This window comes from Myotis nattereri, assembly GCF_964212035.1.
Source record: "Myotis nattereri genome assembly, chromosome: 11".
Lineage (NCBI taxonomy): Eukaryota > Metazoa > Chordata > Mammalia > Chiroptera > Vespertilionidae > Myotis > Myotis nattereri.
In genome coordinates, this window is record NC_138086.1 from 42,579,044 (window position 1) to 42,607,006 (window position 27,963).

Consider the following 27,963-nt stretch of genomic DNA (forward strand, 5'->3'; position numbering starts at 1 on the left):
TGGTACAGCCACTATGGAAAACCTTATGGTGGTTCCTCAAAAAAACTAAAAATAGAGTTACCACAGAACCCAGCAGTCTCTCTTCTGGGTATCTACCCGAAAAACTCAAAAACACATATTCCCAGAGATATATGCATCCCTATGCTCACTGAGATATATGCAACCCTATGCTCATCTTCTTGCCAGCACAGGCCCTCCAGGTGGGGTGAGAGAGATCACAGAACCCCATTAGGTCAGCGGGGTGGGGGAGAGGGTGCCTTCGGACTCTGCAAGGCCTCCCTTCCCTTTTCTGCACAAGTATTTTTTAAAAAATATATTTGTATTTATTTTAGAGAGGAAGGGAAAGGGAGAGACAGATAGAAACATGAATGATGAGAGAGAGTCATTGATCGTCATTGATCCGCTGCCTCCTGCACATCCCCTACTGGGGATTGAGCCTGCAACCCAGGCCTGTGCCCTTGGCCAGAATCAAACCCTGGGATCCTTCAGTCTGCAGGCCGATCCTCTATCCATTGAGCCAAACCAGCTAGGGCTCTGCGCAAGTCTTTTATTCCCAGTGCAGCTCGCGTCCTGGTGGCTTGATTTAGAGTAAAGGATACAATGTCCGTTAAAAATAACATTTCCCAGGGGTAATTTCAGAGATTTTGAAGACAGAAAGTACTTTACAGACCAAAAATAGCTGCCTCTCTGAAGATACAGGATGATTTGTGAGTGAGTATAACTCTGGATATATATGTATGTATATACACACATACGCATGTTTCCTTATGTAAGTTTTCTACCGAAAACTTGCTTCCTTCTCCATATCCGTGACCTGCCACAGGGCATCTAATGTGTCCGCCCTATTTGCGGCTGCCACTCGCATCCTCACCCCGGCTGGGGAGCTGTGGCTTCTGCTGACCCGGTCTTCAGCCCGAGTGCAGAGGAAATGCTGAGGTGCGCGGGCAGGGAGGGTAAGGAAACGCTCCCTTCCCGCTCCTCTCCTCCCTGCAGACCACGCTAGGCAGCCCGGCCTCTGCCCCAAACAGTGCAAACTTGGCCCCCAAATGGGGCGCAGAGACCAGCGGGCTGGGTGGCCTGGCCGATGGCAGGATGCTGAGCCTCCCGCCATCGCCATGGCAGCTGTCACCTCCTAGCCCAGCCGGCCACCCCGTGCGCCCCGACTGCTCAGAGCTGCGGTGCTAACAGCTCCGGCTCCCGCGTCCCTGCGTCCCCAAACTCCCTATCCTCCCCAGCCCGCCTGTCGCCTTCCCCACCTCCTCCCCCGCCACTGCCGCGGGCGCAGGGATTTGGCGCTTCCAAGGACTCCCCGCCACACTCCCCGCACAGGCTGCTGCTGCTGGATCCTCGGCGCCGCAGCCCACAGCTCAGCCTGCTGTCGCCCCCCGCCGGAGCCTGGGGACCCTCGCCGAGCATCCCCAGCTGGCCTCGGTGCGGTGTGTCGGCGGGGGCAGGAGGAACCAGAGGGGAGCTCCTGATTCCCCAGCGGACCCAGGAAGTTGTCCTTAAAAAGACATCTCTCCGGCCCTGCGGTGGAGCAGTCACCTCGCCGCCAGCGGGTCAGAGCAGCATGTGGACTGGCTCGCAGGGTCCCCTAAGTGATCTGTGGCTGCCGCCGCCTTCAGAGCAGCCGGGACCCGCAGCCGGAGCCCAGCGCGCGGGGCGAGGAGCGGGGACGCGCGCCCCCCGCGTCCTGCTGGCCACTTCTCCTCGGGAGGTGGCAGTCGCTGCTGCTCCTGAGAAGCCGGCCGCATTTCCGCGGCTGGTCGCCTGGTAAGAAGTTGAGACTCTGTACCTCCCGTCCGGACCCACATGGCTTGTTACCTGGTCATCAGTTCCAGACATCTCAGCAATGGGCACTACCGGGGCATTAAAGGAGTCTTCCGAGGGCCCCTCTGCAAGAACGGATCTCCGTCTCCGGTAACCTGCGCACACGCGCGAGCACACACACACATACACACACACGCACACGCACACACACCACAGCACACGCACTCGCCTTCAGAATCATTGTAAACAAAGAGATACTGTCCTGGTACATGGAGTGGGTGGCGGATAATGACCGTATCTTATAGGCATATTGTGTCTGTTTATACAATTTATTGACTGTTAGGGGTACGTGTTTACATGTGTATTTCCAATGCACTCATTAGCATTTCTAGTGCTATGGATGCAAATATTTGCTGAATGCAGTTCACCGAGGGGCTGTGAGGGTAGCTCCTGTGTGGCTATCTCCAGTTGTGGATCTGCTGATTTGGACAGTGTAGAAAGTTTGAATGGCACATTATAACCACGCTTTGTGAAGTCAGCAGTTGGGACTAGTTGAATAATGCTGCTGCTACTTTAGAAGACAATAAACTTTTAAATATTCTGCATCAGAGTACTGGCAAAGGTCAAGGTGTTTGATGTGGAAACTTGATGCATTCTAATGAATGGTTCTCTAAGGAAAGACCAAGAGTTCTTTTTGGAAATAGACTCGGATAGTTTGTTGTTATATACAAGTCTATTCACATGCAATTTGAGTGATTGCTATTTAATTTAGTGAACTATTCAACTTGGCTTACTATTTGATTTATTCTTTTTTTAAAACATAATTTTGACCAGGATCTATGACTTTAATATAGTATTAATTCATTCCTTAGTACATACTATATAGAGACTAATGTTTTAAGGATTAAGATGTATTTCAAGGAAACATTTGTGGCATGATGTATTTTTTAAAGTTTTGGGTTATTAGTGACTAAATGTCTAAACTTAAAGAACATTTTTTCTAGTTTAATCTAAAAACCAGTATTTTGGGTCTTTATGATATAACGAAGGAACACTTAGGTTGCCTGATTTTTATTTATTTTCTTAGTACTTTCCATCATGGTTTATTGCTTCATTATCATGAATTATTTGAATCTGTAATATATTATAAAAACCTGTAATATATTCTAAAAAGTGCTGTATGTGATTTGCATGAGAAATCTAAATAAGAAAGTGCAAGAACCCAAAGATATCACTAGGACTCCTAATTGTGACAAAGTATTTCCTCACATGCTTCCATGCACTGTAAAAAGTGGATCCGTACAATCTCCCTCCCCTCCCCTCCCCACAAACCGCTGTATGGTGCTGAAGCAGAAGTGTTTGATGGAATATACTGTTTGTGTTGGCATTTACAATTAAATTCACAGGGTTGGAAGACTCGGGGAGAGTTTTAGTTGAATAAAGCCCACATTTGATCCTGAGCAGCTGTGGTCAGAATCCTTCCTGTACTTAAAGATTTTCAGGATTGGAGTTTCCATAGTCTCAGCAAACCACCTTAATGTTTAGCAAACCATACTGTCAGGATGTTCCTTATAGCAAAATAAATCCTTCAAATTCTTCTTTTTCAAGCTCATTTTGCCTTGAAAACCTCTCATGTTCCACCCTTCTAATAGGTGTTATTTTTCAACCTTTAATAATCTTTGTGGCTGGCTTCCAAAAACCTGTCTTTGGTTATGGAAATCTGAATTGGAAACTGTTTTGTAGTATATGTGCCTTAATAATTCACAGGGCAAAGGGAGAATCACTTCCTAGTTTCTACATTGTTTAGTTCCATTTGAGTTGGTTAAAATATGATGTTAATCTTCCAAAATCTAAAGGGTTTGCAGAAGAAATTTATGTCACTTGGTGAAAAGTGTCCTTCCTCTCCCACTATGGTCACTCATCTCCCAGGTGCTTGACTGACCCGCAGGGAATGGACAGGTGACTGTGGATGTGAGAAGACAGCCCATCCTCCTCATGGTTCTGCTGGCTGATTAGGCGCTCACACCCACAAGACACTATTTTCATTAATTTTGGGCTGGTTTTTACTGAAATACTAATTTATTTTTATATAGACACTATACTTTAACTCGCTGATTTATTCTCTCTAATATTTATACATTTGAGTTAAATTACATTTGCATACTTTAAAATATCTAAATTAGTGTGTATATGTATTGTCTAAACTTGATTTATTTTGTCTTCTTTTACATTTTGCTATTGAATTTGAATTACTTTTTCAAGGTTTGAATAGTCTCTCACATGAGCTTGGCAGTATATGACAAATTGATGTTCATTCATTCTGCCATGGGAAGGTTGTTAGACAAGTCAGAGTTGCCTTCACATTGCATAACACTAGTCTTTCTCCCTAAAATCAATTGGTACCTTCTGTACCCTAGACCTTTGGGCATTTAAGTAATAGTTCCCTGGTCTAGATGAGTTTATATTTGCCTTCTTTATGAATGAGTTGTAAAGCATGAAACTAAAAACTCTGGTTATACATCATTTCTTTTTTATAATCATCAATACACAGCCCCCAAACTTTCAGGTTAACATACATTTATTTAGTTTTTTTCATCAGTATAAATATTATACTGACATATTCATAAGGTAAATTTATTTTTTTCTTGAAATGCATAGCTACTTCTACAGTACTTTGTTTTTCAAATTTAGTGCCCAGAATAGTTTCAAATTGACCTCTACATAAATTACATTAATTATTTGCACTCATTGAGACTCAGTTTATATAGATTGGGATATCATTAGTTGATTTAACTCACATTAAATTCTAGAATACTTCAGCTTTAGTTCTTACTCTTTAATTCTAAGAGTAAGATTTTTTTAATCCACATTTTTGTTTTAATAGAGCTGTTTAAAAGTAGCACATAACACTATTGAATGAGACTATTTGGTAACTTTGTTATTGAAAGGAGAAAGCCAACATTCCTTTTTGATATAATAAGAGTTTCTTCTTTTGGAGTTCTGATATAAATGCACCTAATATGAATTTTCTATTTCAATTCTTATAGGTATTGTTCTTCAGTTATATATTTAAAGGAGTTGTATACATTTGTCATGTTCAAATCATGGGTCTGTAGAATCTGAACACATGATATTAAACTGACAGTGCAAAAGGGAATGATTATATATATATATATATATATATATATATATATATATATAATTTCAAAGGATTTCATTTAGAAAACATGGAATCATTATATGGAATTCTGATAATAAATATTTAATGGGATACTTGAGAAATAAATAAAGCATTTTACCCCCAAACAATTTTCCCAGATCAGCAAATTGAAAATTTTAGAGTGAAATTCAGCTCCTGTCTTCAAAGTAACAACATGCAAATGTCTTATCTGTGGCATCTCTCTTCCTTTTGGAAACTTGGTGTGAAAAAAATAGCATACTGCCTACATGCTAATCAGAATGTGAATAATTGATTTAAGATGGTTTATGTTACTTTAAATCCAGGGATAAAGGAAAGAATAATGACAGAAAGTATCGCATTGTGTTTAATGCTAAAAATCTCTAATTTTAGAAAATAAATTTGCATCCTTCTTCATTTTAGGATATTTACAACCTTTCCTATCAGAACTCTGAATAATATGTCTGAATGATGACTGTTAAAATCATTGCGTGATGCATACACACACACACACACACACACACACACATTGTTACCAGTGCTGAAGCATAAATAATTAGCCTATACATTATTTCATAAACTTTTTTATCATCAAATACATTGATGGTAAAACTTTGTCACAATAACTGAAGTATTCAATAAGAAACCAGTCCGTTGGTAAATTCATTTCTTTGTGAACTTCTAAGTTCTCCTATCAGCATGTTTGAAAGCAATGAAACAAGTAATATCCTCGATGTAGTGTCAAAAATGTATTGGAATAGATTCTTAGTTATTTTATGGACTTCAAAATTGTCAAACTTAGATTCAAGTATGGTTTATTATAGTTTACTTAATCTGGGTAAGGTTAATAGTAAGACTGTCATTCAGAATATCTATTGATGAAATGTTAATGATAATCATAGTAATATATTGTTGAACTTATTACCACTGTTTAGAAGCTTAGATAGAGTGATACTTCTTAAGAAGTGATTATTCCTGAAAGCACCATCCAGGAATTATCTGTTTCTGAAAATGCCTATTGTCTTACCCTGAAATATTGGATGAGAAGATAATTCTTGGGATTTTTATCTGAGTAACAGATCAGGTCCTTGGAATTTTGTTGTTATTTTGTTTTGTTTGGTGATCTTATTCTGTTATCCAAATAAAGTGCCTAATAGAAGTAGTTGACATACAAAAATAATTTAATTTTTAATTTTTTATTTTTCTAGTTTTCAGATGCACAAGTATATATAATCTGCATATTGTATGTTCATGACCCCAAGTCAAGTTTCCTTCTTTCACCGTTTATCTGCTCCCCTTTACCTTCTTCTACCTCCCACAAATAAGCATTTTAGATGAGCTAAAAATTCCTATAAAGCCCCCTTTTAAAAATTACAAATGCATATGTATAAATGAAAGAAGTTCTGGAAAAGACTATCTTGAGGGTCCATCTATTCATAGAACTTCTTAAATGAGGAAATGAGTGAGGTTACAACCTTGTTCTTTATTCTGATATCTATGATCTTCAATTATATGTATTTCATTATACTTAATAAGTACAAGTTAAACACATCCAAAATGCTCTCAAACTGATGTGCCAAAAAATAATTACGAAGATATGCTCTCCCATAGAAAAGTCACCTGCATCCTATTCTCAAATTCATGAATGCATAATGCTGCCTTTCATATGAAAACTTTTAGATGTTTTCAATAAAGGTTCAGTTACAATTCTTGATGTTTTCTTTCTTATGCCAAATATTGTATTAAGCAACCTCTTTTCTTCTCATTGCCTTTTCAACCCTTTCTTCTTTCCCCCCAACTAATTTCAGAAACTAGTAGTTGGCATTTATGCTTTAAAAATGTGTCAACTTTCTAGGAGTTAAATTTATTTTTCTCTGACTTCAGAAAGTTTGCATGATAAGATGAATCAGATGAGTATTTGAGTGCATTGTGGCTTTATTTGATTATATAGCATTTATTTTGTAATTAAAATTTGATGTATCAAATCCCTTGATTTGTTCTTTTCGATATACAATTAAGATAAACTCTATTTTAGGTTTCCCCCATAATTTGGGAACAAAATAAGAATAAAACATATTAGCATCGTAGGTAGGCTAAATGGGGACTGTATTTAACAAAACTTAATCACTTATAGTTTTAAAAAATTTGGTGTTAATTGTAACTGTGAAATCTTTTCATATAATGCATAAATACTAAGATACATATTTTTCACGTGTTAATGGAGCTCAAAATGTCAATAGGTTCAAGGGTGTATTGAGAGCAAGAAACAAGAAGAGAAATATATATTTCAAATAACTTTTGAAGTGTATTTTAGTGTGAGTTTGGTTTATTCAAAATGCACACTGCCAGAATAATTTTTAGTATATATGTACATATTTCATAGAAAATAATTTGAATCAAAATTGAAATAAAAGGGCTACTTTGCTCAAATATGTCATTTGGTTTTAGCAAATATAGTTTTTCAGGTTATCTTTATAAAATGACAGGCAACAGCCTTTTATTGACAGATTTTATAAATCAGGTTTACTTACTGGATAAGGTCTGGAGAGAGAAATGAAACATTTGATATATTTTTTGAAAAAGTATAGTTATGATGGTAATAGGAATATACGAATCACCAAGTTCCATAGTTTCCCTTACATTGGAAGTAACTTTTGGACTTGAAAAGAAATTCTGGAAAGATGATTTACAACATACTTTGGATATGTTCACTAAGGCATTGTTAGCTTATTGAAGACAAAACATGGAAAACGATATGACATAGTATTTAAAATAGGGCTTTTAATGATACTCACTAATGATCTTATTTTTCCTGAGGTGCACCCTGAAAACATGCATTGAACTAAACTCTCTTTTATTCATATTTGATACCTAAAATCTAAACATATATTTCTAATATACTAGTACTTTTTCTTCACAGATAAAGAGAACTATAGAGTTAACTATTTTTCCTTTCTCTTTGGCTGGTAGGAAACCTTGAGACAAAGCTGTGGCCTAACCAAGTGTTGAAGATTGATGTTGGCCTTTAAAGCAACATCATGTCCCTACCTTTGCTCATCTCCTATCCCAATGTTAGCTCTTATTTTAACCTTATTTTCCACAGCTCTCATTCTTTTAACTTTATATTTTATTGTTTTAATGTATAAAGTTGCTTTCAGATGACTTAGGTCTGTTTGTGAAAGCAAGGCAGGCTATAAATAAATAATAAAATATAGACTGTCCAAATATAGGGATGCCACTTAGGATTTTGTACTGGACAGTTTTGAGAATGATTCATGGGGAGTATTCATTTTGTTCACTTGTAGCAAGTACAATTAGGGCTGCCAATTTTTTGCTTTGACAATTGGAAAATTCCTCTTGGCAAATTTTATTTCACTTTTGTGTGGGTGTAAGAGGCAGAATATATTTTATTTTTAAATTAATACTGCCAATTTTTTTAAGCAATCTTTCCCCTCCCTCTTATTCTACTTGCCACTGATTCTTATTCCTTTGATTAACATGATTATCAGTTTTTAAGTATCTTTTTGGTTGATGCAGAAGTGTTGGCATATGCTTTTAACTCCAGATGTATAAACCCTTGCAAATGGGGAGAACAATTCCATGCTACCTGCCCCCTGACCCAAACATATAAGTCCCTTCACTGTTTAGCATCCACATGTGACTTTCATCTCTAGTTCAGAATTTAGAGCTCCCTCCATATCTCCATTCGGAACCTAACTACCAATGTTCTCCCCTTGCTCTCCTTCCCACAGCTATTACTTATCACTTCACTTGTCCCATCTACTTCCCGAGCAACAAATATAGTCAGCCACATGTCCTTTCCAAATTTCCATTTTGCTATAATTATATTCCCTAACATCATCTTGGCAAGCAAAAGCTATATGCATTTCCTCTTTGTGAATGAAATAATTATCATATTATAAACAGAAAATAACCATTGGTCCCATTTTTGAATGATGTTGGGGATGGAGAACCCATGTAAGACTGACTCTCCCCATTCATTTGCTTCATTTGCTTGTGAAGTCAACAGATATAGAGGTGGCCATATTAATTGCACTCATGTTATCTGAAAATGCTCAAAGCTGTTGGGTGGTATCTAAGATTCTTCATGATCCAGCCTCTAGCTACAGAGTCAGTTTTAACTCCCTTTAATCTTCTATCTGATTCTGTCGTTCAGCCATACTGAACTACTCCGAGTTCTTGATTACGACAAGTGTTTATAGAATTTATGCCATTGTACATGCTGTTTCCTCTGTCACAGATCCTTTTTCTTTGCCTTGTTTTGTTGGGCCATGCTTGCAGACTTATTAAGGAGTTGGTTTCTCATGTGAGTCTACACCAGTGATGGTGAACCTATGACACGCGTGTCAGAGGTGACATGCAAACTCATTTTTTTGGTTGATTTTTCTTTGTTAAATGGCATTTAAATATTTAAAATAAATATCATAAATCTTTGTTTTACTATGGTTGCAAATATCAAAAAATTTCTATATGTGACACAGCACCAGAGTTAAGTTAGGATTTTTCAAAATGCTGACACGCCGAGCTCAAAAGGTTCGCCATCACTGGTTTACACTGAGTTCCCTATCATGGGTCCAGGGCTTCTCCTGCAGGCTGCTATCATAACCATTTTCTGCTTTGATTATCACTGAACCTATTTGTTTCTTGGTCTCAATTTCACCATGAAATGTGAGATCCTTTGTGCCATGTCTACTGTTACCCTTATATCCCCAAAGCTGAGCACAGCTTCTGGTTTATTATTGATTTTAATATAAAACAAAAGGATTTCAATAGAAATTTAATTGATAGAAATATGTACCCTTTAGTCCTACTGGTAGCTCCATGAAGAAAACTCTTTTCTTAGAGAAATTTTTCCCAGGTTCATTAGAATCTTCTAGAATGCAAACTGTTCTACTGATGGATTGAGTGGTCAGTGTTTTTATAGTAATGCTTCTCACTTTAATGTCTACCAAGATCGCTTGGTCAATTGCTTCAAGCATAATTTAGTATTTTCTATTAATCCAAATTGCAGAGTACTATATTCCATATCTTTTGTTAAAGGCCACATGAGAAGATTGGTTATATATAAATGGATGAAATTCATACATGAGTTAGTTAAGCCATATTTTTCATTGGAATATTTTTTTTAAACTTTATTGATTTCAGAGAGGAAGGAAGAGGGAAAGTGAAATAGAAACATCAATGATAAGAGAGAATCATTGATCAGCTGCCTCCTGCACATCTCCTACTGGGGACCAAACCTACAACCTAGGCATGTGCCCTAGACCAGAATCAAACCTGGGACCCTTCAGTCTGCAGGCTGACGCTCTATCCACTGAGCCAAACCAGCTAGGGCTCATTGGAATATTTAATAGTTTCTGAGAAATGAATTGCAAGTCAGGAACTTGATCATTCTCTTTCTATTTAGCAGTGTGTAGTAAGGAGAAAAAATTGTGGTACGTAAACCCTATCTTTCTCTTATTCTTTCACTCTGCCTCTGTCTATTTATCTCCTCTATCTCCATCTCTCTCTCTCTTCCTCTTTCAAAAGACCTACAATAATTCCCTGATCAGTGGTTATTATTGCCTGAACTTATCAGCTGCACACTTTCCAACAAGGCTTTGTTAGCACTTGTCTTTTCTTGGATCAGTCTGGATGTAGCCACTGTTCAAAGAGGAGCTTGGAATTCTTCTAAACAATGATTTTTATCTAAAATATCCAGCCATATAGTATGGACACGTAGAGAGATACTAGTAATCAATTGGAATGAAGAGAATCAGGTTTATTGTATGGTCAGTTTCTTAATACAAATAAATTTTTTATATAGTTGTTAACAGATATTTGATTTCTTTGCTTTTTTATAGGATATAAACTTTGGAGGGCACTTGGCAATCTAGTTTAGCCTCCTACTATATACCTTTTAACATATCATAATGATAAAGACTCTATGTTATAATATTGACAACCTTTGACTCTTTTAATTTACATGGCAAAGGGAGCTTTGCAGACGTGAGATAGTTAAGGAGGTTGAGGAGATTATCTTGGAATTTGTAGGTGGGCCCAGCGTAATCACAAGAGTCCTTATAAGAGGGAAGCAGAAGTGTCAGAGTCAGAAAGAGCTCTGAGGAGGTTGTGATGCTGGCTTTGAAGATAGGGGAAGGGACCGCAAGCCAAGGAATGCAGGTGACTTCCTGAAGCTGGAAAGGCAAGTAAATGGTTTTGCTTATAGATCATCCAGAAAAAAATCACCGCCATACTAACACCTTGATATTAGTCCAGAAAGACTTCAAACTTAAGAACTGTATGATAATAGATTTATATTGTCAGTACATTTGTGATAATTTGTTAGAGCAGCCATGGGAAACTAACACAACCACTCTTAACGTGGGTGCACATTTCCAATGGTGGGTGGGCTACTTTGCTCGCTGAAGTGACTGATCCTCTTGTGAGACTAATGTAATTAACACCGAGCCTTCTTCTGTCTCTACCAATGTCTCTGCCTCCTTCTTCCATTTACTCACTGGTCCTTAGTGTGCTCTTTAGAAGCAGGAGGGTAGATCTGCCCACTCTTTAACATCACATCCCTGCAACTATTCAGAGACATCTGGAAATTTTTCATTGTTAAGTCATGTAAAGGACTGAAAATTATGTGAGAATTAACTAATCTTCTTCCATGTTCCACACTTGTATTATTTTCTTATGTATTGATTAAACTTTCTGCAACTCAAAATGCTTTATTACAGTTTTTATGTAATATAAGTTTTGAAATATAACATACTGACGATTCATTTTTTTTTAATTATTTTATTTTTTTCATCAGCTTTTATCCTCTCTGTGCCCTCTACCATCCCTACCCATCCCCCTCCACTCTGCAATCACCACACTCTTGTTCATGTGCATGAGTTCTCTCTCTTTTTCTCTCTATCTCTGCCCCTCACTCTCCCCTCGCCCCACTGTTTGCCTGCTCTTGGTCTATGAGTCCATCTCCATTTTTCTTAGTAGTTCAGTTTGTTCATTAATTTTCACATATGAGTGAAATCATATGGTATTTGTCTCTCTCTGACTGACTTATTTCACTTAGCACAATATTCTCCAGTTCCATCCATGCAGTTGCAAAGGATAAAATTTTCTCCCTTTTCAACAGAGTAGAACTTTTATATTATTCAAAAGTGGTAAACTCAGTAAGATGTTATTATATATTTAGGAAAATACTACCCACTATTTCAAATAGTATTTACTTTTCCCAGATATTTTTCTGTTGAACTATATACACATAATCTATACAGAAGATTCATTTAAGAACCCTAAAACAAGATCATCTTAAGGACACATCTTAAGGCTATTGTTCTTAGTTTGTGTAGTCTTTGATTAGGACATCTACGAATTTCATAGTGGGGAGAACATTACTTTTAAAAAAGTGATGGGATCCACTGAAGTAATAATTATAATTTTATGAAATCGCCAACATTGCCTGTTGCTTGACCTAATGCTATCAAAATGGAAAGCTATTTTTTAACTTCTGTATTAAAGAACAACATCTACACTAATAAAAGACAAACATGCAAATTGAGTGTACCTTCACTATGCCTTAAGCCATGCCCACCAGCCAATCAGAGCGACTATATGCAAATTAACCCAACCAAGGTGGCTCCATGGAGCTGGAGCAAGCAGGAGGCTTGGTTGCCCCAATGATGCCCAAAGCCAAGCTTCCCGCCTGCCACGGCGGCTCTGAGCTCCACTCAAAGCAACAAAGTTTCAATTATACAAGGTAAATAAACCCCAGATACCTGCTTTCAGCCGGCCGTGGCCACGGAGCTGGAGTGAGCAGGAGGCTTCCCTTCGCCCACCTTGGCCGGCTCTGAGCTCCTCTCAAGGCTACAAAGTTTCAATTATAGAAGGTAAATAAATCCCAGAATAAAAAAGAAAAAGAGGAGAGTCTGGGAGCTTCTGTCTCCAGGGGGCTTGGCCAGCCTGAAAATGGCCCTAAGCCTCTCACCCAGACTGGCCAGGCACCCCAGTGGACCCCCATCCTAAAGGGGGTATGACCAGCCTGAAAACAGCCATCAGCCCCTCACCCAGGCTGGCCAGTTACCCCAGCGGGACCCCCACCCTAATCCGGGACACCCTTCAGGGCAAACCAGCCAGCCCCCCGCCATGCACCAGGCCTCTATCCTATATAATAAAAGGGTAATATGCAAACTGACCCTAACATAGAAAGACTGGGAATGACTGGTCACTATGACACACACTGACCAACAGGGGGCAGACACTCAATGCAGGAACTGCCCCTGCTGGTCAGTGCGCTCCCACAAGGGGAGCTCTGCTCAGCCACAAGCCAGGCTGCCGGCTGCTGGTAGAGCAGTGGTGGTGGGAGCCTCTCCCACCTCCTCAGCAGTGCTAAGGATGTCCGACTGCAGCTTAGGCCTGCTCCCCGTTGGCAAGTGGACATCCCCCAAGGGCTGCCAGGCTTCCAGGCTGCCAGAGGGATGTCTGATTGCCAGCTTGGGCCCGATCCCCCAGGGAGCAGGCCTAAGCCAGCAGGTGGACATTCTCCGAGGGGTCCCAGACTGTGAGAGGGCATGGGCAGGGCTGAGGGACCCCCCCAAGTACACAAATTTTTGTGTTCCGGGCCTCTAGTAATATATAAATTGTCACAAATTATAAGTGTGCAGCTTTTTGATGCTCCAGATATATAAATACAGAACATTACAACTCCCTGGAACACCTGGTGTACCCTTTTTCAAGCCCCATCCACTCCAAAGGCAAAGACTGCCCTAACACAAGATTATGAACTGCTTTATTTTTAAAAATGCTATTAAAATGAGTTTTAGCAAAGAACATATATATTTGCAGCTCAACTGACAGTAAACTAATTAAGACCCTCTTTTTTTTGACATGGGATGATAATTAGACTTCACTTTGCTACTTTACTTTGACTGACCAAAGCTAACTTACTAATAATTTGAAACAAATGAACAAAAGAATACTGATTAGGTAAGAATGAATAGATTATGCTAATAAAACACATGGTTTATATCCAGGGTAACATCTGTGAAGTATTTCATTATCTATTCCATAACACTACTTGTTGAAATTCAAAAATCCGACCGTAATGTAGATTTACAAATCTCTCACAAATGGTTAGAAATGGCTCTGTTGAGTTTTCATTATTTGAGAGATGTGAATTATGTATTTAGTGGAAAATAATAAATTATTTAAGGAAAGAAACCTCTAGCTTGGACTTCTAATAAAACAAAATTTATGTACAAATGATATGTAAATTTTATTACAAAAGTTGTAATTTCACACACATGCATGATGATAAAATACATATGTTTGCTTTACTAGGGAAACAGGAGTTTTGCCAAGAAGATTATAGATAAAACCCAAATAATGCATATATTAATCAATCCTAGTTTAATTGAATTTAAATATATTTAAAGAATGAATCTTATATTTTCATTAAAATTCAGTGCTTATCTTCCAATATCCATATGCTATACAGTATGAGTTCAAGAATTCCATATGATGTCCCTGGGAGAATCTGGTAACGATCACTTAGGAACCTCAGAAACACCTTAATGATAAGCTCGAGGAGGCTCAAAAACGTTTCCCCTAAACTGAGTTCTCAAGGAGGAGGGGGGGTTGATTTGAAATAGAGTCAATTGGAACTAACCAGTGTGTGAGGCAAAAATCTGGTTATAGAAGGCTGGTCTGGGAGAAGCTTAAGATTTCTAGAATTGGAAACAGAAGACTATTTCAATTTGGAAGTCAACATTATTATTATTCTTTTAAATCTTTATTGTTGAAATATGCACGTATGGCTACTGACATATGAGTTCTTTTCAGTATGGCGTGGTGACAAAGGTTGCATGTTTTTATATTTATTTAACCTTTTAAAACATGATGTTTGGAGGGTTTTGTAGTATTATTGATATATGTGTTTTGCTTGTTTTATGCAGCTACCCCTCATGCCCCTACAATTTTTAGGTGGCAGCATGGAGAATCTCCTTTCATATCTTCAGCAGAGAGACGTGGTGAAGCATATTGAATTTAGAGTTGGACTGACCTGACCTGGTGCGACCTCCCACTGCAGCACTGCCTAGTTCTGTGAATGCTTCACCACTGGGAGCCTTAGCTTGTTCCCTGGTGACATGACTTGCCTTATAGGGCCATGGTAAGAAGTGAATGAGCTAATGAATGCTAAGCACTTAGTGTCTGGCACACAGTAAGGGCACAGTGAAAGGCAGCCGATGGCTATCGCTGCTGCAGTTGGCTCGTTCTGTCAAAAACAGTTTCCTTGACCTTTTAAAATGTTCTGACGCCTGGCCAGTGTGGCTCAGTTGGTTCAGTGTCATCCCGTGCACTGAAAGGTTGCCAGTTCTATTCCCAGTTGGAGAGTTTAAGGAAGGCAACCAACCAATGTTTCTCTCTCACATTGATGTTTCTCTCTTTCTCTCTCTCTCTCCCTCTCTCTCGCTATTCCTCTCTCTAAGCATGCCCTTGGGTAAGGATTAAAGAAAATGTTCTGAGCACTGACTGGAAACTCAGCACTTTCATATCAAATTGTTGAAACTGTTGCTCTTTCAAATGGCCCTATAAAATTGCTCTTACACTGTAGCTGTGTTTTCTTGGGAAGGGAAGTACAGGCATGGAGGCCAGTCAGCTTCCTGTTTAATACACCATTGCAAATAGCAGCCGTGCATTTTTACAACTTTTATAATGAAAATGCTCAGTACCTCAGTATGCCCTACTCTCCCGATACAGCTTTAATCCAAGAAAATGATACATTTAAAGTGGCTTTTCTATTTTTCTTGTTTTTGTCAAATCAAATTGAGTTGAGTGGTTTTTATAATGTTGCTGGCTGTAGAAGGGATTTTCCTCTTTTCTATAGAGATAGTTACTTAATGTAAGACTACTGTCTCTTTGTTGATAAGCATGCAATCTGATCACTGTATTTAAATATCTTTCTCTGCCTTGGGAAATTTTAATGAACCAATCAGTTATTTTTCCCTCTATCATTTTCTCTCCCCAATTAAAAAAAACAACAACAAACTATAACAGTTATATATTTGAAAGGAGGAAATACTATTGACTAAGAGTTGTGGATATTTTACATATGTTCACATTATGAGCGAATTTAAGGTCCATGTGTAGATACAAACTTTTGTACACATACATTCTGCTCTTAGCATATATACTAGTAGAAAGTATTCAATTGATGTCTACCAGTTGCCACTTCATGTTGCAAAAAGTGTTTGTATCAGTATCTAGTCATGATAACAGAAACCATTCTCAGCTTTTCAGTGGGAGTACAATGCAAGAGCTTTTTTGTTTTATTTTACATTTTTTTAACAAATGTGTTGAAAAGCCCGAGGGAGAGAAAAGAGGAAGGTGCCATAACCCAGAGATTAGTAACTGCAGTAAGCCACTGCAGCCCCTCCGGCTGGAGGAGCACAGGGGGAACTGGTATTGCCTGGACCCTAACGCCTTCCTCTGATGGCCCTGCTGCCGCAACTGCTGCTTCTGAACCCATCTCCTTGCTGCTCTGCAGGCATTTAAGAGTTTGCTGATCTTTCTGATTATGGTTCCTTTTTCCAGAATTGGGCTTAAAAATTTGTGAATATTCTAGAGAAAGACCATCAAATTGGCTGATCTCAATGCAATCAATAGTAAGCACTTTCTGAGTATATGTGTCAGGTTCTCATGATTCTGGAATAAAAAGATGGAAAAGAAGATTGCTAAATTACATGTCCAATATGACATCGTAGCTACTTATAGTAAAACCAAGCTAGGATGGCCTTTAGAGCTCATCTTCATCAGTTATTGTCTAAATGAGGTCACACTGCAGATTTGAGACCCCAACACTAGACTTAATAGAAACAGAATTTATTTAATGTTATTTTTGGGGGAGCGTACATTTTCAACAAGCAGCCCATTGGTTTGTTGTACACATTGACATTATGAAAGTATTGAACCAATTTCCACTCACCTTGATTTGAAACTCAGACGCTAGAGGCTGAGGAAGGTTTTGACTTGCTCAGCTCTGTCCTCTCCTTTTCCCACTGGAACGCCTGTGGGCATCCTCCATACTTCCCTGGTGCTCCAGACACCTCCCTAATGCCCCGTTCACACTCAGATAACAGGCTGGAAGCCCTCATTCTATGTCAGACAGACTGTACCAAAACAAACGTTTCGCACATTGATTATTTCATTCTTAAAACAATTTTCTTAAGATGTAGGCAGCGTTATCTTCCATTTTGCAGATGAGGTGAGGGTCCACATTTTATGAGTAACTGCCTGGCAGAGTGCAAGGGCTTGGATCCAGGACCTTCAGATTCCAAAACTCAGGTGTGAAACCATTTAATGAAAATTGACTATTCTAGCTCTATGCTGCCGTGACAATGTTCGTATTCCTTGGTTGAAATATAACAGCATTTTAATTGTTATTTCACATATCTATTTACCTTTCTTTGTTTTTGTGTTTTTTTTTTTCATCCAGGTAAATGCCAGCACCTGGGTGCTGCAGGGTCTGCAGATTAGTAGGCACTCAATAAAACTGTCCCCTTGCTCATTCTTTTATTCATTTATTCAATCTTACTTGATTGGAGTGGTTCAAAATGAAAATATTAAGCTAAAGTAAACATGAAATGTGGGCACCTACACATATGGCAAAATTAAAATAAACTTTGGCAACATATTCATATATACAGCAGTCAATGTACAGTTATAATTAACTTATGTTCAGAGTTTAGTAAGAAACTAATGGTAAGAACTCTTATTATTGGCAACTGCACAAAACTATAAAGGCACTTTCCAAGAATGCAGTGACACCAATAATTCATGACAATTCAAAGTGAAGCAAATATTTCACAATTTTTATTTCACATAAATCACAAATAACATTATACTTTTCAAGGTGAAAACCCCAAATTATCTTTCTTCATAAGGGGAAATAAAAATGTATATTTTGCTTCCCTTACCATCACATACTTTCTTATTTTTTTCATATACTAATTCTGTACATAAGTATAAATATTAAAGATGAATTTATGTATAGTGGGTGACAAGGCACAGTATTGTGTATACCTTATTCCTAGAGGGACATACAATTAAGCAACTGATTTCTTGTTAGAAGCATATATAGGAAGCAAAAATCAGAAAACCAACCTAAGTCCATTCCCATCTTATTAGAATTTGAGCTTTTTGAAATAATAAAAAAAACCTTCATAAGTATAATAAGCCATTTAATTAAATGGTGGTGTGATTTTCTATTGTTCACATTATTACTGAAGAATATAAATAGTATATTCCCAACACAAATCAATAAATCTGAATTAACTGAGCAGAGTTCAGGGAATGGGCATTTAAGCATTTATCAAAGGGTAGCTCAGATTCTTCCAGAGGAGATTAAGACCAGCAGCAAAAGTCCTGAAGGACTGACTCTGTGCTTTACCTGCTAGGAGGTTTTGTAGACCGTCTCTAGACTACGGGCTCCTTGCTGCCAAAGCATTGCGAATCAGCAGCTTGACTAATTGATCTGACATCCCTGAGGTCTCCCTAGGCTGCTGGTCAGAAGTCAGACCGCTTTATATTCTTGTCACAAAGCTTGTTGTCATAACTGCATTATGGAAATTGCCGACTTGCAGAGCATAGGCTCAACTCTGACAAAGTCAACATGAATTTATTGAGTTGCTGGTTATTTTCACATATGATTTATCTCATTTACTATTTGGATGCTCATTCAGTTTATAGCTGATAAAACTGGGGCCCATAGAAGTTAAATAACTTTTTTAAGATCACGGTCTTCCAATGTGAAACTAGAGCTCTGATAGGTTGCCTTGAAAAATGTTTGTCACACTGCTAAGGAATCGTTTGCTTCAAAAGGGAAAAAAAATACACTTTGACTTAAGCAAAAGCGAAGAATTGACTATTGGAAGGATTCAGGAGGGAAAAATTGCTACCAGGCCTCAGTCAGGACTGGAATAATCGGGAGCTGAGGTGATTGTATCTGGATTCCCAGATAGCCCATCTCTGTTCAGCTTCAGCATTTGCTGCCTCACAAATGGTCTATCTCTGCTCCTGGTGGATAATGACTAGTCCAGCCTGTGTGCTGTGTGTGTGTTTGTGCGTGTGTGTGTGTGCACACCCATGGTGGCGGGGCGTGGGGGAGAGGGAGAGAGAGAGAGGGAGAGAGAGAGAGAGAGAGAGAGAGAGAGAGAGAGAGAGAGAGATTGAGTTGCAGAGAGAATGAGTCTGTCGTCCCTACACGAAACTATGGGAAGAGATACTCTGTGAAAACTACATGGGCAGGTGCCCAGATGGGAGTCAGAGTGGAGGTAGGGACGACATCATTGGTGGAGAAATGATTGGCGTTATTTACACAAAGCCTTTCTTGTACTGCACTGTTCAGCTTTTGTAGTTAAGTCCCCGATTCTCCCCCTTGACTGGGAGCAGTTTTATGAATCCTAATCGGCTTCTCTAGTTTGGGTTAAGAGGGTTGTGTATATACACTGACATTTCTATCTATCTGTATCTATAATTATATTCCAAATGTGCACATTTAATTCTATTTATGCAAGCATTTTATTCCTGTTAATCAACTGGGAGTCATCTTTATTAGAGATATTTTGGTGTGTCTTCTATATAATACAAAGGGGAAAACATCATCTTTTATTATTTGTAAACTAATTACTTGTGCTTATTCAACTATCATTTGGTTAATATTAGCAAGAAGAACCAGGTAGTGCCGGAGATAATAATGGATGCTCTGTCAGCAGATTGTGTCTGCCTGCAAGCTGTGCATTTCCAGCTTCCCTGCCATGGTACAATACCCTGAGTAGACATCTTTTGCAACAGAAGTGCACGAGTGGCCCTCATGTGAATTTTGGGAAATATTCTGTATCAAGAATAAGGCAGTAGCAATGTAGTCTTCATTTCACCAGAGGGAATAAGGAAGAGGTGGGCGATGTCTAACTCTTGCCTCACTATCAATCAGAGCTGTGCTTTGTTAAGTCTCTGCTTGCATCATTTTCCTCACTGAACGACTAGGCTGGAACAGATAACATCTAACGCCCTCCTGGCTCTAGTATCTGTGGGCTTTCTGAATCCATAATGTCTCAGAGAGATGATGGGCATGTTTCTTAATAAGGAGTCAATCGTGAAAATAGTTTCTGATCATTGTTGAAGGTGGGTGATGTACTAGTATACATGGGCTTATTATACTGTCCTCTTTTGTGAATGAAACTTTTCAGAGAGACAGAGACAGAGAACCATAGCTATAGAAAAGGGTGGCAATAATATGGAAATAATGTCAGGAGTAGATGAAATTTGATTATCTTTTCCATCCTAAAAAGTACAATATGTTAGTTTATTTTAATGAGTCATGTAAACATGAAAGGCGATATAGCAATAGAATATAGTGGGAGGCAAAAATAGAGAAATTGGAAAGCCTTGCAAGTCTCCTTGAATCATTTCAGTTGAAATGCTTTATCATTTTGCTAAGAATGTCATATAAGAAGTACTTATAGTCAAGTTTAATGAATATACATTGCAAAGATAAATGGTTCATGAATTCACCATCATTTTGGATTATGCATTATTGCCCTTTAAAATCATTAGTTTGGAAAATTGAGACTTGATTGTAATTTGCAGTTTCCTAGCATGCCCTGACCGGGCAAAGAAAGATGCAATCTGGATAAGGGCCAGATTTCAGAGCAGAATTTACAAATGCAATGTGGTTGGTCCATAAAGGAGATAAAGCACATAGCATAATATGCAATCAACTATAAAAGCTTGACCATGAAAATCCCAGTGGAATAATCCAAAGTTTGGGCTGTAACATCAGAGCTTACAAATATTCTAAAGTCATTTTCTGCACAGCTAGTTTTCTTCTAGAGATGAGCGTAATCATTTATCTAAACAAAAGTTTATTGACCGTTCTTTTCCAGAACTTACACACAGTCATTTGAGGACTTTCAGTGTACAAACCCATATCTTTGCCATTTGAAACTCGGTAGAACACCTTTCCCCTCAAGTTTTGATTGGATTGTTAATCTCACATGAAAGGACAGATTCCTTCCTTGGAACCAAAAGACACTGTTGGTCTTCCTTTCTGTAAACGTTTCAGAATTTTAATTGGGTCCTTTACATTCCCCAATTGACTGCAGATTCACTAGCAACTACATAGCCAAACTTTCTGAAATATTGCTTACACTTGTTCTATTTTCTCACCCAACTCTCACTCCTTAACCTACTGCATCCTGCTTCTGCCTCCACTACACTACATAAGTCACTCTTTCCAAGTCACGAATGATCCCCTTGTCATTAAGTCTACTTTTTAGTCTTTTCTTACTTGACTTTGAGACAGCTACCGATACTGCTGAGTACTCTCCTTATGAAAAGCTCTTTCCCTTTGGCTTCCATGACACTGTCCTCATCTGTATCTCTTTCTCTGCTTCTGGGCAATTTAAATTAAAAAAAATGTCTTAGAATTCTTTGAAGGTCCCTGTTCTGCCCTTGGCCTTCTCGGGGTTTTGAAGTACTGTCTTCTCTGTTCCCTTATGTGCCTGTGATGGGTGATAGCACTCCTCCTGAAATCTTAGTCATCGTCTATATGCTGATTTCCAAATCTCCATCTCCATGCAGACTTTATCTCCTGAGATTCAGGGAAATACAACAAACTCTCTACAGGATATTTAATATTGATGTCTCTCAAATGCCTCAAACTCAGCATGCTGGGAACAGAAAACTTCATCTCCCTTCCCAGCTGTCTTCCAGGGTTACCTGTCTAGGGAAATGGCACCACCACCTGTCACATGTTTCATCCTTGACTCCTTCCTCTTCTTTACATTCTCTGCTTTCAATCAGATACCAAGATATCTGACCTATTTCTTGATTTTTTTGTGCCCCTTTTTCTATTCTTATCATCATTTTTGTACAGACTTTCTTTCATCTCTTTCCCTGATTACTGTAATAGCCTCCTATCTATCTCATCTAGCTTCCCAGTTCTCTTCCAATCTCTTCTCCCCAGTTCAGAGTGGTTCTTCATCATGCATATCTAGCTATGACATTTCTCTGATTAAAAAACAACTGTGTCCCATTTGACTGGAGATGAAGTCATGGTACTTATGTGGTCTTAAGTGTCCACATCAGCTGGTCCCATGCTTAACTATCCCTTTCACCTCTTACAATTACCCTTTGCATTTCAAATGCTGCCTGGTTGAAATTCTTTCTGTTCTTCCAGCGTGGTATGACTCTCTTGCCTTTTGGTTTCAGAATATCCGTCTGCTAGAGTATACATATGTATATAGCCGGGAACACTTCCCTCCTACTCCTTGCCTTTCATTTGGCTCACTTCTATTTAACTTTCAGAAATCCTTGTATCTTGTATCCGCCAGAGACAGCCTCCAATCCTCTAAAGTAGGTCAAGATAGGAAACCATTGACACTTACATATCCATGATAATGACACTTATTTTAATTGTTTAATTTTCGTTTATGTGTTTGTGATAGAGAAAGACAGAGATTGCATACTCTCTATGGTAGAAGTCATGTTCATTTTCTCATGATTGCATTGCAGCCCCGAGCCTCCATGCCTAACAAAGTTCATATTTGCTGGATGGCTAAATGCAGAGAGAGAAAAAGATTCAGTGTGTGTCATGTTGTCCCACAACCAACTGAGAGAAACCAGAGTAAGCCACTTCAATATAATGCCAAATGTCACGTTTGCATCTAAATTTTTATTGCGAATGGAATAAATGATAGGCACATGAATTGGTGGGGGCGATATGGGGCCTGTTATGTGTTTGTGGTTTACGTGTCCTCTAACATAAAGGAGGCAATAGATAATCATTGAATTAATGTTTTGAATAACTTTCATTTGACTAAGGGAAGGAATTAAGTGAAATAAAGTGTTGCTGATTTTATTTTTGGCTCCATTGAATGCAGACTTAAGATTAAGGGGAGCTCTGGTGAATAGTGGACTCAAGGTAATCTTTCAGATAATTTCTTCTTCAGCTTAATATGTTTTATTTCATCAAACTGTTTTTATTCACTTTTCTTTCCTAGAAGTTGTTATATCAGAAAATACATCTTATTACCTAGCCATTTCAGCAAACTATGATATTTAATATAATGTGTGTGCTCTATACCTCATCCAACGTGAGTGCTAATGGGAATACCAAATAAAAATTGTGCCCACCTGATGTAGCTATAATATGGCAGTAATTAAAAAGTACAGTCTTCCCCTACAAACTTCATACTGCTTGTATATGTCAGAAAAACTAGAAACTTAACATATTTGATATCATTCTCTTCCTCAAAACCTACGCTTATTTACCTTCTGATTATCTCTCTAATTGGCCTCCTTAGATCCATTTCCACAATCATTAATCTCATTCAAGCTATAACCATCTCTTGCCAGAAAATTTGTAACAACTTACTAAGGGGTCTGTCTGCGTTAACATGTCTACTATCAATTTATTCTCACTCAGCAGCCAAAACAATTTGATTATGTCCTATTTAAAATCTTCAATGGCTTTCCATCAGACTTAAAGAAAAATGCCCTGGTCTTCACTGTTTCTTCTGACTTAATGGTGCTACCGAACTTGCTCTTATATATATTTAAATAAGTTTTTATTGATTTCAGAGAGAGGAAGGGAGAAGGGAAGGGATATAAATATCAATAATGAGAGAGAATCATTGATCAGCTGCCTTCTGCACACCCTCTACTGGGGATCCAGCCCATAACCCAGGCATGTGCCCTGACCAGACATCAAACTATGACCTCCTGGTTCATGGGTCGACACCCACCAGGCCAAACTTGCTCTTTAGAAGTCCTAATCATATAGGACTTTTCAGTTTCCCATCCATCTTTGTGCTACAATAGATGCAACCAGGATGTTGTTTTTTTTAAAAAAGAAGAATGTTGTCATTGCCCACAAGTAGTGTCTGATAGGGTGGTTTAGTCATTCATTTAGACACTAGGCTTAATATTTTTAATAGAAACACATTAATCCTATCCTCTGCCTGCCTCATGGTAAGGCAGCATAGTCTATGATTTCAGACACGTTTTTAGATAACAGTTCAAGGGCTTCCTGGACTTCTTTATGATGTTCATAAATTTGATGATGTAGATGAGCAGAGTTCCCAAAAGTAACCAATTAGTTATTCAAGGGCACACAATGAGTTAGTGATAGAGCAAGTACATAACAAAGGTCAGTCATCTCATTTCAATGTCTTTGTCCATTATTTTCATTTTGATTTTGGCTGGAACACAGTATATGCTGAGGAATTATGACAGTATAGGATAAAAAGTAAATAATCAAATAATTAAATATTACAAGGTATGTATTTTTTATTTACAGTAAAATTAACCTGTAGAGTAGTCTATCATTTTTGTTTTCAAAAGGCAAAGTATAGCATCAACTGGAAAGAGAATGAGGAGGAAGGAGACTTGAGTGAGAGATCCCTGAGGAGGTCATTACTCTAGAATGAATTTTGGTCAAATGGAAATATATTCAATACTAAGACATTCATTTCTTTCTCTATAAATCAAGGCTTTATATTTAATGCACTATTTTTATATAGTGCCTTTAAAAATAGTGTCTTTGTATTTTAAAAACAGATCAGAAATGTGAACTATATAATTAAAATAGAATCATATTATAATAACCTAAGTAAATATAGATAATAGATAACTACTAGTCTTACCATGCACATATCTCAAAGAACAGATAAGTGTGGCTAATGAAACAAGGAAACAAAGAACATAAAGAAAGCATCTTTACAATGTGGAATAAAGGTTGTATTCCTTATTAGTAGTTTGCTCATATGCTTCAAAAGGAAAGAGTATTTTTAATCCAATGAATTGGAAATGAGCTCTTATACTTGGCTCAGTGAATAGCAATATATAAATACAAAAGTTCAGCTGAGTCACTTCCAGAAGGTATTCTTGGTATCCTTCCAAATTAGGATGGAAGAAATTATTTTGTGAATAAAATGGAAGATTTCAGATAAGATGCAGCCACTGTATTTTGACTTGCTATTTTAAAAAACTTCATGGACAATGGCCCAAACCTGATTAATCACATAGGAACATTTTAAAGTATTGATATTTCACAACTATTTCAGTAAAAGTACCCTATAGAGAAATTCTTACAGATATTTTAAACAACTCTCTTTTTAAAAAATAAATAAATAAATAAATAAATCCCTAAAGTTATAAATAAATTTAAAAATCCCATAGCAATTGCTTATAAGTTGCTGGCAGGGAAATGAGTGTGACGATAAACAACAGCAATATGACAGGGGAACTGCTTGAATGTCACACACAATGAGGGAAGAAAAGGGTTTCTTGAGTTTATTAAGATTCACACAGGAAGTGTAATTTGATGGATATGCAAATATTTTCTAAGAGAAATAAGGAAGGAAGTTAAAGGCAAAAAGCATGGAAATATTGGGAAGCTGTTAGAGAAGAAAGTGTGAGTAAAGAGAAGGGTGGGCACAAGATGAGGCTAAGTAAGCAAAGATCAGAGAATTAAGACTTTACAGATTGTGATGAATTTTGCTTTTTATCATGGAGTTGAAATAAAAGCCACTGAAGAAGTCTGATCAGAGAACTAAAATTTATTGAGTGCTTACTGTATGCTAGGATCTTTACAGCATTGTTTCATGCAAAGCTCAAAGCCAATAATGTAGACATTTGTTATCACATCCATTTGTAGATGAGGAAACCCAGGGGCAGAAAGATGAAAACACACACACACACACACACACACACACACACAACAACACAAAACATTACAGCTCTAAAAAAGGTTACAGAGCCAGGTTTCAGTGGAGCAATTAGATACCAGAGGTGGCTCTCTTATACCTTATGCTTTACTGCCTTTACCTTTGATAGTATATGGACTAGAAAGAGAGAGGGGAGGAAGAGGTGTGGGGCGCAGCTACAGTGTTTTGGCCAGGTTCAAGCCTCAGACTAATGCCCAGCTGGATGGCAGGGCCCTCCCAGCACAATCATAGCCAACGGCTGTGGTTGTAAGCTTGAACCTATGGTCTGAACACGTAGCCCCACGTGCCTTGTGCTACAGTTCAGGTGCATGTAGTTGAGTAGGGTTGGAACTCATGAGAATGCTGTAAACAACGTGATCACGCCCCTACTTTGCCTCGTGGCATCTGCTATAAAATAAAGACACGGGTTATGGGCGCTGGCGCTGTCTCCTCATCAGGGAGCAGCATCCCACTGAGACCCAACTTTCATTTTCTTGTCTGTCTTTTCTCAATCCATTCACCCCCCCACTCAGGGTCACCTTTGGCTGTAACAAAGAGGAGATTGGAGTGAGGGAGTAAGGTGGAGTAAGGTGGGCATGGAAACAAGGGCAGGTATTAGAAACTAGAGGCCTGGTGAACGAAATTAGTGCACTCCGGGGGGGGGATCCCTCAGCCTGGTCTGTGCCCTCTCACAATCCGGGAGCCCTCACTCCTTACCGCCCACCTGCTCGCTGCTCCTTGCTGCTCCTTAGTGCTACCATGGAGGCGGGAGAGGCTCCCGCCACTGCCACTGCGCTTGCCAGCCATGAGCCCAGATTCTGGCTGAGCAGCGCTCCCCCTGTGGGAGCACACTGATTACCAGGGGGGCAGCTCCTGCATTGAGCGTCTTCCCCCTGGTGGTCAGCGTGCATCATAGCGACCAGCCGTTCTGGTCATTCCACTGTAATGCTCGCTTAGGCTTTTATTATATAGATATATTATTGATTTCAGAGAGGAAGAAAGAAGGAGAGAGAGATAGAAATATATATATGTCAATATATATGCATATATTGATTTCAGAACGGAAAGGAAAGGGGGAGAGAGAGATAGAAACATTAATGATGAGAGAGAATCATTGATTGGCTGTCTCCTGCATGCCCTCCACTGGGTGATGGAGCCTACAACCTGGGCATGTGCTCTGACCAGAATCAAACCCCGATCTCCTGGTTCATAGATCAACACTCAACCACCGAGCATTGCCAGCCGGGCTGTACTCTGCTTTTATGTAAAGTTTTATTGTAAGGAAACTACAACTCTCATTGGGTTGAGAATTACCTTGTGAGTCTTTCTAAGGTTTAGTGAGTCTCATTTTTGGACACGATCAAATTAAATAGTATTTATTTCTGCAATTTATCACATATATTCAAACATACACACTCAAATGAGTGATGTTCCCTTTAAAGACATAATATTAGTGAGCTACATAGGAATCTCAATAATGCAACTATGTGGCTCACTGAAACATATTTGTGTTTCCCCATAGAGGCAATATCACACTCTGTCAATATGTTCAGTGACAGCAGATCTTCCTTTGAGAGTGAGAGCAACATTTAAAAACAAACCTATCTATGAACAAAGATCGAATATCAAGTCACAAATCAAGTGGGGTGATCAAAAAGCTAGAGGTTACTAAAATATTTATGCTCCTTTTGATTTATACACCTCTTTATCTGCCATAAAAGAGTCACAGAACGTTTTCAGCAATGATGACTGGAATAAGTATAAACCCTCCTAAGGTGACTACTAGGAAGGGTAACTTTCATTTGAATAAACTCATTCTGGTGTGCTCACTAAAATAAAGAAATAAGTATACAAGTAGCTTAATTTGTTTACAGTCACTTTTTATTTTCTAGTTATTTTCACAGTTGAAACCTCATTAATTTTTTTAAGTGTGAAATAACAGTATATTAAATCAGTAATGTTATTGCTTAGTATCTATAACTTCTTCAAAAATGACTCATATTTTTTACTTTTTTTCCCCTTTGGATCAATGAATTAATATTTTATTGATCCTTTTCACACCAAAATGTATTATAGACCAATAAAAGATCTATGCTAGGCAGTGTGGAGGATACAAATCTTACTGTTGCTTATATACTCCGGGACTAGTACAGTGCTTGGCCCTCAGTAAATATTTACCAGCAAACATTTAGTAAATATTAGTTTCATATATGAGTGAATAAATGATATTAAATTACCCAT

At 38.4% G+C, this 27,963-nt stretch overlaps 1 protein-coding gene across 1 annotated transcript in view; it reads left to right on the forward strand.

The window, feature by feature from the left end:
• Positions 1 to 1,269: 1,269 nt before the first annotated feature.
• The window catches only part of ZNF804B (zinc finger protein 804B), a gene marked incomplete at its 3' end in the record, with an annotated part of 395,223 nt that continues 368,529 nt past the window's right edge, over positions 1,270 to 27,963 (forward strand). Inside the window, exon 1 of the mRNA XM_081102593.1 lies at positions 1,270 to 1,920. Within this exon, the coding sequence (XP_080958719.1) occupies positions 1,813 to 1,920 (108 nt within the window). The 5' untranslated portion in view covers positions 1,270 to 1,812. The remainder of the gene's footprint in view (positions 1,921 to 27,963) is intronic.